We start from the raw sequence: 15,510 nt of genomic DNA, 5'->3' as shown, positions 1-15,510 counted from the left end.
TCGACGGGTAGTAATCAATGGCTCCATGTCTAGTTGGCAGCCTGTATCAAGTGGAGTGCCCCAAGGGTCGGTCCTGGGGCTGGTTTTGTTCAATATCTTCCTTAATGATCTGGAGGAAGCCCAATGGCTTTTTGGGCTGTATAAGTAGGGGCATTGCCAGCAGATCGAGGGACGTGATTGTTCCCCTGTATTCGACATTGGTGAGGCCTCATCTGGAGTACTGTGTCCAGTTTTGGGCCCCACACTACAAGAAGGGTGTGGAAAAATTGGAAAGCATCCAGTGGAGGGCAACAAAAATGATTAGGGGACTGGAACACATGACTTATGAGGAGAGGCTGAGGGAACTGGGATTGTTTAGTCTGCAGAAAAGAAGAATGAGGGGGGTTTTGATCACTGCTTTCAACTACCTGAAAGGGGGTTCCAAAGAGGATGGATCTAGACTGTTCTCAGTGGTACCAGATGACAGAACGAGGAGTAGTGGTCTCAAGTTGCAGTGGGGGAGGTTTAGGTTGGATATTAGGAAAAACTTTTTCACTAGGAGGGTGGTGAAGCACTGGAATGTGTTACCTGGGGAGGTGTTGGAATCTCCTTCCTTCGAAGTTTTTAAGGTCAGGCTTGACAAAGCCCTGGCTGGGATGATTTAGTTGGGGATTGGTTCTGCTTTGAGCAATGGGGTTGGACTAGATGACCTCCTGAGGTCAATTCCAACCCTGATGTTCTATGATATTGAACAAAACCGGCCCCAGGACCAAGCCTTGGGGCACTCCGCTTGATACCGGCTGCCAACTAGACATGGAGCCATTGATCACTACCCTTTGAGCCCGACGATCAAGCCAGCTTTCTATCAACCTTATAGTCCATTCATCCAGCCCATACTTCTTTAACTTGTTGGCAACAATACTGTGGGAGACTGTGTCAAAAGCTTTGCTAAAGTCAAGGAATAACATGTCCACTGCTTTCCCCTCAACCACAGAGCTAGTTATTTCATCATAGAAGGCAATTAGATTAGTCAGGCATGACTTGCCCTTGGTGAATCCATGCTGACTGTTCCTGATCACTTTCGTCTCCTCTAAGTGCTTCAGAATTGATTCCTTGAGGACCTGCTCCATGATTTTCCATTTGTCCGCCCACAACCGACTCTCATGCTAGTGGCAGATGCTTCGGCCCTGGGATGGGGAGCGCACCTTGGTTTTCTACAAATGCAGGATCTATTGTCCTATGAGGACTTAGCTTTACACCTCAGTGTCAGGGAACTGAAAGCTGTCAGACTGGCGTGCCAAGTATTTCTATCACAAATCAGGGGAAGCAGCCTGTTAGTCCCCACAGACCACATGGCAGGAGTGTTCTACCCCAACAAGCAGTGGGGTAGAACAATATTTAGAACAACATTTAGAATAAACCCCCTTCCCTCTGTTCTTCTCCACTCTTCCAAGAAGCGACTCTACTTGTTGCCAACTCAGTCACTCTAGAAGCGTCTAATCTGCTGGGCACGCAGAACGACCTAGCAGAACACTTGAGCAGGTTATTTATGAGTCACCACCAGTGGTCTCTTCACCAAAGTGGCCTGACATCTCCTAGTCATGGGGATTTCCCCTACTGGACCTATTTCCCACAAAGTCCAAAAGAAACTGTCAGCAGCTCTGCTCCCTACAGGGTCACAGCCCAGATTCTATAACAGATGCCTTTTTAGTGACATAGTCAAAGAGTCTTCCAGGCTTTTCCATCCGTCCCACTCATTCATAGGGTATTGCTAAAGATGAAACAGGACCAGGCCAGAGTCATTCTTATAGCCCCAGCACAGGGCCTCCTCCACTCTCCTGGCATTGTCAGTGAAACCTCCAATTTCATTCCCCCTAAGACTCGAACCTAACCTCCCAGGGTCATGGTTGCCTATACCATCTGAGCCTACAATCCCTTCACTTAGCTGCATGGATTCTCCATGACTAGGCACTAGGGAGCAGGCTTGCTCGAAAGACGTACAAGAGGTCCTGCTAAATAATAGGAAGCCTTCTACAAGAGGTTACTCACCTCGCAAAATAGAGGTGTTTCTTCATCTGGTCTCGAGAATGGGATCAGTTCTTCAATTCAGTGTGTTCTGGACTACTTATTATACCTGCAACACCATGATTTGGTGGTTAGTTCCATCAAAGTACATCTGGCTGCTAATCCAGCGTTCCATCCTAAAATGGACAATCACTATTTTCTCCGATGACATGTCCATATGATTTTTAAAGGGCTTAGTTAAATTATACCTTCAAGTGCAAGACCCTGTTCCTCTGTGGGATCTAAACTTAGTACTGTGAAGACCTATGGGTCCCCCGTTTGAACCATTGGCTGTCTGGTAACCACTGCATCTGTCAACGAAGGTGGCATTTCTGGTGGCCATTACCTCGGCCAGATGGGGAGCTGCAGGTGTTAATGTCAGGACCTCCATATGCACTCTTTTTTAAAGACCAGACTTACCTGCATCCTCATCCGATGTTCTTCCCAAAGGTGGTTTCCTCTTGCCACAGCCAATTAATTTGCATGGATTCTAACTAAAACCACATGTGACCAGAGAGGAAGAGTATTTGCATACCTTGGACATCAGAAGAGCCTTGGCATTTTACCTAGAGAGAACGAGACACTTCCATAAATCCTCCCAGCTGTTTGTTGCAGTGGCAGGCTGAGTGAGAGGTCCATCAGTCTCCACCCAGAGAATTTCTTCCTGCATCTCACCCTGTGTACACATGTGCTTTGACGAGGGCACATAAGCCATGGCTGCCTTTCTGGCACAAGTTCCAAACGCAGACATTCATGGAGTGGCAGCCTGATCCTTGGTCCAGACGTTTGCTTCCCACCATCCTGTGGCTTAAGACTTCAAAGACGATGTTAGGGTACAATGAGTTGTTCTCCAATCTTTATGGAAATAGACCGTGATCCCCCCTCCTGTTCTACAGCCTGTGAGTCACCAAGAGTGGAATGTCCAAGCGTGATCGCTCAAAGAACAGTTATTAACACGTTCTGCTATTGTTGTTCTTTGAGGTGTGTCCATTCTACAACCTACCCTCCTTCCCCTCTTTGCAGGAATTACAGCAAGCTCTGCCCTTTATACCTCACACAATGCTGTGTGGCAGCAGGGGCCGCTTGAGCCACCCAACAGGTACGACTGAGGGGAAAAGTTTCTGCGGGTCATGCGCTGGGGGCACCAACCCTGAGAGTGGAATGGACACAAGCAGCCCATCTCCAAGAACAGCAGTTATGGCACAGGTTACTAATCAGATTTCCTGTGAAAATGTCTCTTCCACTGGGAAGACTTTCCACACAATAAAGTTCATTCAGCTCTGCAGCCTCATTTACCGTTGGGTAAACTGAGGCACAGGAGGCAATGGTCTTGCCTGCAGTCTGGCTCACAGAATTTGTCAAGTCCCATAGCTAACTAGCTCCAGAACGGTGTTTGTTAGGAATCTGTCTGCAGGATGATTTGTCACCATCCTCACTGGCCAAGGACTGATGTTAAACATGATTCTCATTGACAAGCCCAGGCTGTGTTCAGCCGTGTTTGGCAAAGAGCTGTCTGCCACCGCTGATGGGTGAGACAGACATTTCGACCACAGTTGTGAGGGACCAGTGGTATATTAGGCCAGTTGGGGGGCCTTGGGAAAATGGATGCCCTCCTCGCCTTGACCCACTCCGCCCACCTGGCGCTCCTACTGGGATCAGGGCATGGAGACTTGCCCCGCTTTGCCTGCCTGCCTGGCACTCCTGCCGGGAAGCGGGGCTGGGGCTTGCCCTGCTCTGCCCCCATCCAGCACTCCTGCTGGGGAGCAGGGGAAGCCCTCACACCCTTACCCTGTTCCCCAGCAGGACCACCAGGTGGGCAGAGCGGGGGCAGGCCCCGCGCCCCAACCCTACTCCCCAGCAAGAGTGCTGGGCAGGAGGGAGGGGTGGGGCAAGCCCTTGTGCCCAGCCCAATTTCCCCGGCAGAAGTGCGGGGGGCTGAGGGGGGGGGGGATGTGGGCGGAAGGGGTGGAGAGAGGCCCCCACTTGCTTTGGCCCAGGGGCCAACAAAACCATAATCTGCCTCCCTCTCCGGGGGACTGGCGTGTAGTCAGAGCCTGTGTGACATGCCTAAAGCAGCACAGTGGGTCAGGTAGGTCTGGAAACCAGGAATCCCCTGACTCTTATTGTTCACTCTCCGCTAATACAACATACTGATACTCTCCTGCTCTGAAACCTGTCTCCTGCTGCTGTCTGTATGGTCCAGCCAGGCTCAGATCAGAATGCATGTGGAAGGAAACATCCAGAGCAGACACGTTGTTTTTCCATTTAGAGGGAAGGTTACAGCACATGTAAATAGATGCTTTCAGACTGGACAAAGTTGTAACACAGCCGCCAGCAGCCGGCTACATAGCGGAGAGCCATGTGTCATGGAATGGATTGCACTGAGTAACTCCCAAAGGGTCTGAGGCTTTAGAGTGCTGGTTATTAGCATTCATTAGGCACAGGAGCAACCTTAGTATCTCCATGACACCCAGCCAAATGTGCAAAGTCCTTTCCTTTTCTTCTCCCTCTTCTCAGCTGACACAGATCAAGTGAACAAAATACAGCTGCGTGCAGTGGGTGCTATTGAGGCCCATGGGCCAAGAAGGGAAAGTTAAGGCACTGCAGTTATTTGACTGAAGATAGATAGTGCCATAGAGGGAGGAACATGTCTGCTTGGCAGTTAGTACGTACACACCGTTTGCAAAGCTTTTTATCCCTGTATTGTGAAAACGGATCTACATTTGAACACTTGAGTTGGAATGATGCCTTTTGCAGCTACAGGTAATGCATAAAGTATCAAATGCATGTGGTCACAATCAATATTGACTCCTGTACACACGTCAAGCTCAGGACTGGACTTTTTCCTCCCTGATATAGGGCTTGAAAATCTGCATTTCTTGCAGACCCTTTGGTGAGCACTTTGGGTGTGTACGGCTCAGCCCCTTAACTAGGGAAATTCTACCACATGGCACTCTTACTGTGACTGCAAGTGAGACATTCCAGAGAGGAAGCAAAAAGACACCAACATAGACTTAAGTGGGGAAAGAAGCTCTGCTCTGCTCCACCAAAGAATGTGGCTACAGGGACAAATTCTTTAAAGGACAAATTATCTGAGACCAGTGTCCACGGAGGACAGAGTCCTGCAGAGTCTCACAAGGCCTCAGCCATCTCATAAGTGTGCCTATAATCTTTATCAAGTTTGATTAGTGTCTCATTAAAGATTTAATAATTTGACCCATTAAAATTAGCACCAGATGGTATCTGGCATGTTGCCAGCACACTCTGGAGTCCAGACTACCATTCCCAGATTGCTTTGGCTGCTTTCTCTCAGAGAATTAAATCTAAATATGAAAATCTATTTTTGTCAAGTATATTTTAAAGTGATGCATTGTCCTTTTCAATGGCAAACGTTGGGCTCCATTATTAATTGTCAGGAATTCCTTCTGTGGCACATTCAGCAACACTGACAGATATTTGGTTTGACTCTTCCCCCACTTCACTTCGAAGACATAGTTGTGGTGCCTGAGTTTTGTCCTTGTGTGGTTATAAGCTTTGTCTTTATAAATTAATCCAGAGCCCTTTCCAGATACAGTTATGTTCACTGCACAGACAGAGAGAAGTTAGATTAAATCATGCAGTACTCTGGCTGGAAGGTTGTAATGTAACATGACTTTATTTCTTAGAATTCAGAACGATAATGCACAGTACCCCAAATCAGAGAGAGACAAAGCAGGCTGCTCCCTAAGGCAGCCTTGTTCTAGGCTGGCTCTTTACAGACTGTCTGTGCTAATACACTTCCCTACAGAGTCCCCAGCCTGCAAGCAGGACCAGGACCCACACCTTACACACACACTGAAAGTGATAGCTTACAACTCTAACACAGTCCTCAATACACTTCAGATACCAGGAGGCATACACCACCCTACAGTCACATTGATTGTAGCACATTGGGAAAGCAGGTGAAATAGGCCTCGTTTATTAGGTGTCTTGCATCGTCCTACGGTTAGTTAGGCCTAGGTATAGTTCATGAAATATGTGAAATTTCTTTGCAACTGTAACAGAGCTGGCTGCCTCCCACATGACCCCTGGTGGCCAGGGGTGGCTCTGTAGCACCCTGCCTTGGTTTGCCCGTTTGGTTCTCAATAAACTCAAAAAGTGGATTTCACAAATCCAATCACAGCCCTTCTTGGGATCTACTTTTATTACCAGAATATTCCAAAGCAAACACAAATCGTTTCCCCAGCCTTTAGCTGGGCAATGTCATGACCCACAGGTCTCAGATCTGGGCCTGCAGGGTTTATAGGAGCAGCCACACTCTAGCCCTCCACCTGCAGCCTGCTGATGCGTGCGTACCTGGGAGCATGAAACCCTGCCACAGGTTGAGGCTCCACTCCTTCAGTCCTATTGGGGAGCCCCCGGGGCACTGCTGCTCCTGCAGCAGGGGCTGACTGCCTCCGGCCGCCCCTGGGGCTGCTGCTCCAGCCACTGCTCCAGCCACCTCCGGAGCAGCCCCTGGGACCACTGCTGCTCCAGTGGTCCCCAGGGCTGCCCTGGGACTGCTGCCCAGGCTGTTCCTGGGGCCAGCTGCACCAGCTGCTGCTCAGGCAGTTCCCAGGGCCAGCTGTCCGTGGCTACCCATGCAGCGGCCAGTGCGGCTGGCTCTGAGGCTGCCTGAGCGACTGGCCCTGGGGCCACTCCAGCAGTGGTTGGTGCAACTGGCCCCGGCCAGCTGCTGGGGCAGCTCTGGGGTCAGCTGCACTGGCTGCTGCAGCTGCAGAAATCACAGCGGTCACAGAAAGTTACGGAATCCGTAACTTCTGCGACCTCCATGAGAGACTCGCAGCCTTACTTATGTATGGCATGAATAAATACAGATTTACAGATCCTAATGTGCAAATTTATTGTCTTATGTGACAGAGATAAATCATGCATGTAAAGCATGCATCTAAGTCATGAAATGGACTACAAATGCAATAAAACATAAGGTATTCAAAAGTTTAACAAATGGGGGGGGGGGCACAAAAGATGCTCCTCACCTGTGGCACCATTTGGTCTAGGCCCAGCCCCAAGCAGCTTCCTTGCCAGGGGTGAGGGTGGGGATAAATTGCATATTGCCACATAAGCTTCCTGTACTGTCACTCTTAGTGGCTGGATTTGCTTGGCTCCCTTTAATCTTTTTCTGTTTGCACATGTGTCGTAGGGTTTAAAAACAGCAACAACAACCTGAAGAGATTTCATACAAAACATATGTTCAGAGAGTGTTAGTGTTATGGAACGAAACATTCAGAAGCCAAGAAATGCAAAAATTAAGACTGTGTGGTCTTAATTTTGTGCTTTTATGTGTATATATTAGAGGAAAACACTTGTGGGCACAGTTAAATGCAGTTACTACAGAAGATATGGCCTCCCAGTTTTGCTTGTGGCCCTATTTGTGTCTACACACCTTTCACACCAGTTTGGTGCTCTACATTTCAAAGCCAGGCAATTCAGCGTAAGGGCTGCCATGGGCTCATCTGGACATCACAGCTTACAGAATGCAGCCTGGGATTCACAACCCTGCTGGAGTTAGTTAATGGAAAATCCAGCGCTGAAATCCCCAAGGAACTTCACAGACTGCATATAAAATACCCAGCTGTTCTACCCAGCACCTACATTGCATGGGTGTAAGTTAAAGACAGAGCAGCACCCTCGGCTGTTGTTTCCTGGACTTCTTCAGATGTTTAATGTAGGAGTTTTCGGTCTGACTGTACTGAGGTCAAAGGTCCTTCTTCCGCAAACAGATGAAACATTTGCATGAAATCATCTCTCCCAGCAGGAATAAAAGGCCCTTCATGTTTTAGAAGTGAGTTTCTTGATGAATCCCTGATGTGCTAATATCTCCAGCCAGGGATCAGAAGACCTCGGGGAGCAGCAAAACCCCATTCCTCACTGCAAATAACCCAAATAATGTAGCTTGTAAGGCACAGGTGTCTGCTTGTTGGGACTGGGAAACGGGCCCACTGTTGCTGTAGCATCAACGTGTTAAAGAACCAGTTAAAATTGCCAAGGGGCCTTTCATAGTTACCCAGGAGAAATGAATCACTATTGCACGTGTAATTGCTGGAGGTTCTCCTTATACAGACTGATGGAAGAGCTGGCATTCCTGTGCCAGGGCTGCACACTACATGACATGGGAGGGCTCAGTCATGCTGGGGAAGCTTTCTCTGTCTCTAGAAAGCTTTTTGGGAGAGATCTGCAGCTGATTTCCTTTAGAAGCCACCCAGAAGTGAACTCACTCCTAAACATCTGTTCCTGACACAACAGATTGTTAACCTGGAGCTAAGAGTATAAATAGCTGTCACTAATTTATGGGGAAAATCCTCAGGAGAGCTTTGCTGTTCTCTGAAAGAAAAGCAAAGTCAGAAAGGCAGGGAATTCAAAGTGCAAACCCAACCCCTGGAAAGTACCCAATGGAAATGCAATGCCCAGGGCATCCAAATCACCTGGAGTATTCCCCCAGATCCCTAGGACCTTCCATCAAAGACAGATACAGTCAATCTCTCTGACAAGCATCATGATATCACAGCTAGTTATTACAAGCAACCCCTAGACACCTTGACAGGTCAGCCAGCAATCTGAATGGTGGGGGTATCTTCAATCCCATAATACTGTGGCATTTGGCAAGCAGCTGCAGATATCTTAAACCATGCAAGGTTATATGGGGTTGCAGATGTTCACAGCTCCAGGGAGCCTGACCACTTTGGATAGGGAAGAGTTAAAAATGGTTGCACAATGCCCACATGCCAGGCATCAGATAATCTATTCAGAGTGGGCTGGAGTCTGGGAGGTCTCTGGGGCCGATGTACATTGTCAGGGGCGAGATGTTGGTGTTGCTGCCTTGTGAATGGGAGAGTAGGCTCCAGCTCACAGGTTGCACCCATCCACAGCACAAGGGAAGGAAGCAGGTACCAGGCCATGCTGGCCAAAGCTGGGCTTTGGGTCTTGTTCTAACCTCCTGGTTTTTGGTTTCTTCTCAGACTATCGCACCGGGCCCTGCTTCAGCCAGGTGAATAACCAAATGTGCCAAGGCCAGCTCAGTGGGATTGTCTGCACCAAGACCATGTGTTGTGCCACCATTGGACGGGCCTGGGGTCACCCATGTGAGATGTGCCCTGCCCAGCCTCACCCCTGCCGCCGGGGCTTCATCCCCAATATACGCACTGGAGCCTGCCAAGGTGAGTGCTATGGAAAGGCGCTGCTGGGTCCCAGCGGGACAGAAACTGCAGCTCAACCTGGCTGGAAATCTTCCCATGAAACCGGTTCATCAGCCCTGACCTTTCTCCTGAAAAGGAGCCAGGTTGGCTGAACTGTCATCCAGTCAAAGGCAGGGTCCCCGGGATGCTGCTCTGCTCCAGAACAAAATCAAAATCAAAACGCTGAAATTCTCCCAAACCAGAAACCCCCCTTGTCAGCCAGCTCTAACTGCAAAGCACGTGGTGAGCCTGGGGCCTTGGGACCTTCCCCGGCACTGGCGTGGCTGTTGCCTGCACTGGTGCCGGGAAGTTGCCAAACTGGGCTACGAGTAGCCAGATGCTGCATGATGCTCGCTTCAGAAATATGGGTAACAATCACAGTGATCACCAGGTGGGCGGAGGGGCATCACTTGGCAACCATGTGCTTGTTTCCCATTGCAGGGGGGCAGAGCTTAGCCCCGCGTGAGCCCAGGGCCAGAGCATGGTGCCCCCTTGCATCCCAGAAGGAGAGTAACATAACATGCTCCTGTTCTTATCACACCCCAGCTGGCTCCGCGGCCCTGCCTGTGGTGCCAGCCTTACTGCTCCCTTGGTCTCCGTCTCCCTCTTCTGTGCCGTGCACTGCAACTGCTTCTCCCGTTCGCTGACGTTCTTGTTCTTCTTCCTGCAGATGTGGACGAATGTCAGGCGATCCCAGGCCTGTGTCAGGGTGGAAACTGTATCAACACGGTGGGCTCCTATGAGTGCAAATGTCCCGCGGGACACAAGCAGAGTGAAACCAGCCACAAGTGTGAAGGTAAGAAGAAGTCCCGAAATCCCCAAAGCCTCCTCTCTCTTGTTCTCTCTTGGCATCTTCTCACCATCTCACTCTGAGCTGTGCTGACAGGGCAGGAACGTGCAGTCTGTGGAAGCTTCTCCCGGATAATGCACACCCGATCTCAGGGTGGGGTAGGGTTAGCCCAAGATGCTGCTATGTGTCACACCAAAGAGCAAAGAAACTAGCAACGCGTCCTAGTGACTCAAATCTGCGTGGTAGCAAGATAGAACCACCTGACTGAGCAGAGACTCTGTGAACCCAGGGAGAGAAGGAGTCAGCAGGACACTCACAAGGGCCCTGGCCATGGCGGTGTCATTTCATCTTGCAGGCACGCGGCCGGCGCAGATGAGAAGGGTGTTCCTGTGTAGCCAGGCAAGCTCAGGACTCCTCCGGTCAGCATTTAGTGTGTGCATTTGAAAGGCCAAAGGACAACAGAGGGGTCAGTGGAGTGACTGATTTCACTCCTCAAAAGGCTGAGAGCGAACGGGAGTAAATGCTGCCCCGTTTCTTTGTGTTGTGGCCTCGTGCGCTGGAAAAGGAATGACGTGCCTGTGACTTCTCTGCCTGGCTGGGGAGACTGCACGACCACATGGAGAAAGGGTTTGCTCCTGGGTCTGCCACAGGGAATAGGCTCTTCTCTTCATGGCAGGATTAAAAGGGCCACCCGGAGGCTGGGGGTTTGGGGGCTGGAAGAATGGAGCTTTCCCTTCTAGATCAATAGCTTAGACCCAGTCCATGCTGGTGGCCGCCTTACAGAGGCTGTCCAGAAGCCATTGGTATGAGCCCAGCTGAGTGTGGGCAGGTGTGAGTAATTACTACTACTCAGGTGTCTTCATTCCCAAAGCCACTGTTCAGCAGGCAAGGCGCAGGGCTTGTCTCCCAGCCTGGTGGAGCCATTCTCCCAGCCATTCTCCCAGCCTGGTGGAGCCCCCAGGAGGGTCCAGTCAGGGCAGTGTGGAGGGAGCTAGCTCTGCACTTCTCCATGCTGCTACCCTTCAGGGGATGCTTCCAGGGCTTAGAAGCTGGAGCTGTTCGGAGCAGAGCTCCGGGAATATTTTCAAACCTGAAGGAGTCCTCTGGAGCGGGAGCCCTAAGTGCCTCTTGTGGGGAGGGAGCCCCGAGCGTCTGCTGTGGGGCAGGAGCCCTGAGTGGCCACTGGGGCTTCGGGACATACTCACTGAGAGTTTAAGCCCTGGATGTTTCACATTTTCACTCAGTGCGTCAATGACCCCACTGCTTGTTCCTTGTTCAGAGGAGAGTCTCTGAGGGTTGTGCCAGTCGTAGTGAGAGCAAAAGGAAACGATGAGGCAAGGAGAACCGCTATGAGTAGCTGGGCTCCCAAGTATGTCAAAGCCCCTTGATGCTGCTCTGTGAGCGCACAGGGTGGAAACGGCCTCCTGGGAATCTCCCAGGGCAGGTGGCGGCCGTAATGCCGGGGGTGTTGCTTGAGGGCCGTACCCGGCTCTGCTCCCAGCGCCCTGCATGGGGCACATCAGGGAGGTGTTGGGGCTGCATTTAGCTGTGGCTGCATCTGCTCCCCAGGGGCTGTGGTAACAGAGCGTACGTTAGAGCATTCCTGGGGCCCCAGGAAATGGGAAACGCAAAGGTGGGTGAGAGCCACCTTCCATCCCCCCATCCCTGCCCCAAGTGCACTGGGGCCCAGCAAGCAGAGGGGTGAGCTCGGGCAGCCGAGGTGGAACGAGCCGCACAGCTGTCAATGCCCTGCAGAGGGCCTGGTTCCCGGGGGCTTGGCAGCGAGGCGATCCCATGGCGGTACTAGCTCCAGGGGGACTGTGATCTCTGGTACACCAGGGCAAATGCAGAGTAACTCTAGTGACCTCCGCATTGCTCTTCCAGATTCCAGCCCATTGCCCCCGAGGCATAAAGTGGGTGCAGATGGGGACATGGCACTGGAAAGCCTGGGCCAAAACGGAAACATCTCACTCATTCATAGCTAAAGTGAGGTTGTTCATATCACTCCAATGGCTAGCTGGGCTGTGCCTTGCTCATCTCCAGCTGCATGGCAGGTGGCAAAGCCTTTTTGACCATCACTGTGGCCTCACTCCTGGAAATGGCACAATACTCCAGAGACAGGGTTCCTGCTCACAATATGGGACAACGTTGTCCACTAATAAAAAGAAGCCATTCTATTTTAACAACTCCCAAGAGCTATGGGCAAGATTTTAATAGCAACCGCTGTACATTTGGGGTCTGCTCCACGGCAGCTGTTGCTCAGAGCCGTACAGTGGGGATTATGGTCTGGCTCAGGATCAGCCATAACTCGGAGCTGTGGGCATGGGGCGTGCAGCATACTTGTGTGCGTTCCTCGGCACAGCTGCCTCTCCCAGCTCTTTGGAAGGGTCTTTCCAGCAGCTACAGCTCTGCAAAGGAAGGGCACCCTCCTCTTCTTCAACATGGGAATTAGGAGAGTCACAAGAGTTACTGGCCTTCTGAACGGCACTAGGTGGGAATCTCGCTGCCTAGCCAGAGAGATGTGCCTGTGCTCTGTGTGCAGGTGGCTGGCTGATCTGATTGTCAGGGGATCTGGCCATGTGGCTGCATGTGGCCTGGCTGGGGGTGACGTGCAATGTCAGACTGGCTGGCTCAGTGCTGGATGTGGGGTGGCCTGTGCTGGGAGGCTGTGCTCAGCTGGGGCTGTTTCATGGTGTTTCCATCTGTTTACAAAGGAGGTACTTTCTGGACCGTTTGCACAGAGAGAAACAATTATTTATAAATGGCCTGATTGGTTTTTGGACCAGAGGATCGCACGTTCCTTTGGCAGCAAGAAGTGTAATTAAGCTGTGCCTATCAGTGGGAGGAAAGGCAGGATTTTACCCACTTCTGAAAGCCCCCTGTGCTGCTGATGTGTCTCAGCCTCAGTCGTCACGAGTCATTGCTGAGTTAAATACAGAACACACTGGCTAGTAATACCCTGTGTTTAGGGGCATGTGTCTTGTATCGCACGGCCCCCGCTTCCATGGGAAAATACAAGGAGAGAGCACTGGGTAGAGTGGAAGATCATTATTTATTGCAGTGCCACACAGCTGCAACAGCTCTTGTTATGAGTCTGGTTTCTTGCAGTCCATTCTAAGCAACTTCTGTATAGCATGCACTCCATTGCATGTCTGAGCCCCATGCACGCTCCTGTAGAAAGGGGGCGCTCTCCCAAACCCGCCTTGCTGGAATTCCAGAGGGCTGGCTGTGTACCTAGCCAGCAAGGCTGCATTCCCAAAGGAATAAACATTCACTGTATTTTTCCAAACATCTGGCAAGTGAAAAGGAAAACAGAATGAAAGCTCCCTGCCTTGGTTATTAAAACTCTTTCCCGTGTATCTTAATGAAACCCTGCTGGCTTCAGCTCTGCCTGCTTCGCCGTTTTAGTGAGCAAATGTGATTATTCTGCTGATGCAAGTGTCATCCCACCTAGTCCGGCTTCAGGAACTCCACGTCCCTTTCATTCCTTCCCGAGGCTGTGTAGTAACCAGGATCAGAGGGAATGAATGTGCTGGAAACCAGATGTTCCACCTGGAGTTGGCTTCCAGGTGGCAGAGCTGTTTGCAATTATGGAACCCCAGGCAGCTTGCGATTAAATAGCCAGATAAGGGAGGGGGCGCTGGGCACTCAGTGAAATAACCATGTCAGCAGTTCATGCCTGAGCCTTTGTGTGGTGAGTGTCAGACCAAAGGTTTGCACAGCACTGAGCAGAAAGAGGTCCTGACCCATGACTGGGACTCCTAGGTGCTGCCATAATCATTCTTCTTCAAGTAGACGCAGATGTGTATTCCAAGTAGGTGTGCGCACCCCTTGTACCGGAACCAGAAACTTTTGCCTAGCAGGACCCATAGAGGGGCAGAGCTTGTGCTGATAGCCCCTTCCCTGGCTGTATGAGGCAGCGCCGCCTTGCCCCCTCCCCCCATTCCTCCTCACCACCCATCGGCTGGAGCTGGAGCTCTGTGCGGTAAAGTCTCACAACCGTGCGCATTCATCCTTCCTTGGCCTCGCTAGTTGCAGGTAGTTAAAAACGATCGTGTTCGCGACTGCTTCCCAGGGGTGCCCTCCCCAGGCTCAAGCATTGCCCTGCGTCTGGCGTGGCGGGCCCCACCCGTGACCCTGACAAGCCGCTCTGGCTCTGCCTGGGCAAAGCCCACCCTAAGGGGGACTCGGAAGGTGCAGAGCCTTCGCCTCAGGCAGCAGCTGCTTGAGCAGCCCATGAGGTCTGACCTAAACCTGAGGCCTTCCTCGGGGCACAGGCCGATCGGGAGCCCTCCAGGTTGCAGGGTGACTCTTCTGCCTCCTCTAAGAAGATCAGAGACTGGCATGGGCCTGACTCCAGCACGCGGGGTGGCACGGGTGCCTGTGACCCTTCCTCGGTACTGGGTAGGGAGGGCAGACACCCTGTACTGCCAACTCCGGTTCCGTCCTCTGGGTGTCTATGGAGTTTTGCACTGATGGGAACGACGCTGATGCTGACAGTGTCGCTGGTGGCAGCGTACCAGACCGGGGCGGACCTACTCTGCCTTTTGGTCCCATCCTCACCGCGGGTCCAAGACTTTGTGAGGCTGGCGCCCACGATGGCTGTGCTTTGGAAGTCTCGGCACTGCGACACGAAGCACCCCTCCCTGAGGCCAGTATGGATACGGTACCGGAGACGGGACAGGGTTCTTCAGTACCAGGCCCTTCCTCGGCATTGACCGATTGACTATGCAGATGGGTCCATGGAGGCTGTTGCCGCCCTCAACGTGGAGGCATGCAGGCGCTCCAGGCCCAGCGTTTGCACCGGGATGGACCTTGCCTGCAGCACTGACCTTTTCGACACCGGTGGTGCCGACTACATCGGGAGCGCCAATTCCGACCTTGTTCTAGGCTGTGGATGAGTCAGATCGCCTGTTGGCTCACTCTGGAGTCACCCCTCCCATGTCTCCGAGATCCCAGGACTCCTCCTGCTCCACTTCACCTGGGGGAGTCTGGGGGCCACCGGTGGACCAATACAACTGCCACAGTTAACATGCGTCCCAAGGCCAGGATGGAGGCCCCTGGCCTGGTGCCTACTGGCCACCAATGCCTTACCCATGCCAGTGGCCCCCTTGGGCTCAGTGGGAAGCTCCTCATTCCCAGAGGTCTTGCTCGTCATCCAAGTCAAAAGTGAAATTGCCTCCGTGTGCAGTATTGGGGGCTGCAGATCAGCTGCAAGTTCAGGTGCCCTCAATTCTCCTTCCTGTGGAGCCCCCAGAGTTTTCCCATTCAGAGATGCTTCCCCAGGAGCAGGATCTGTCTCTGTCCCTGCCAATAGCCTTGTCCTCATCCCCAGATGATGTGGTGCCTTGAAGTCCTCCCTTCCATCCCGGAGGACTTCAAGGCACACCAGGACCTATTACGTCAGGTGGCCTCATCCATGGGTATTCAGATAGAGTTTCTCCAGGAGAATATCGGTAAACT

General features: G+C 51.8%; 1 protein-coding gene across 6 annotated transcripts in view; it reads left to right on the top strand.

The window, feature by feature from the left end:
* Nucleotides 1-15,510, top strand: part of FBN3 (fibrillin 3) — a 312,181-nt gene that overhangs the window by 146,861 nt on the left and 149,810 nt on the right. For all 6 annotated transcript variants that reach the window (XM_073323920.2, XM_073323921.2, XM_073323919.2 and 3 more), the window contains 2 exons: nt 9,042-9,239; nt 9,928-10,053. In XM_073323920.2, the coding sequence (XP_073180021.2) occupies nt 9,042-9,239; nt 9,928-10,053 (324 nt within the window). The remainder of the gene's footprint in view (nt 1-9,041; nt 9,240-9,927; nt 10,054-15,510) is intronic.

Source organism: Lepidochelys kempii, chromosome 25, assembly GCF_965140285.1.
Source record: "Lepidochelys kempii isolate rLepKem1 chromosome 25, rLepKem1.hap1, whole genome shotgun sequence".
NCBI lineage: Eukaryota > Metazoa > Chordata > Testudines > Cheloniidae > Lepidochelys > Lepidochelys kempii.
The sequence above is the reverse complement of the archived record's forward strand: the minus strand, read 5'-3'. Positions and strand labels throughout refer to the sequence as shown.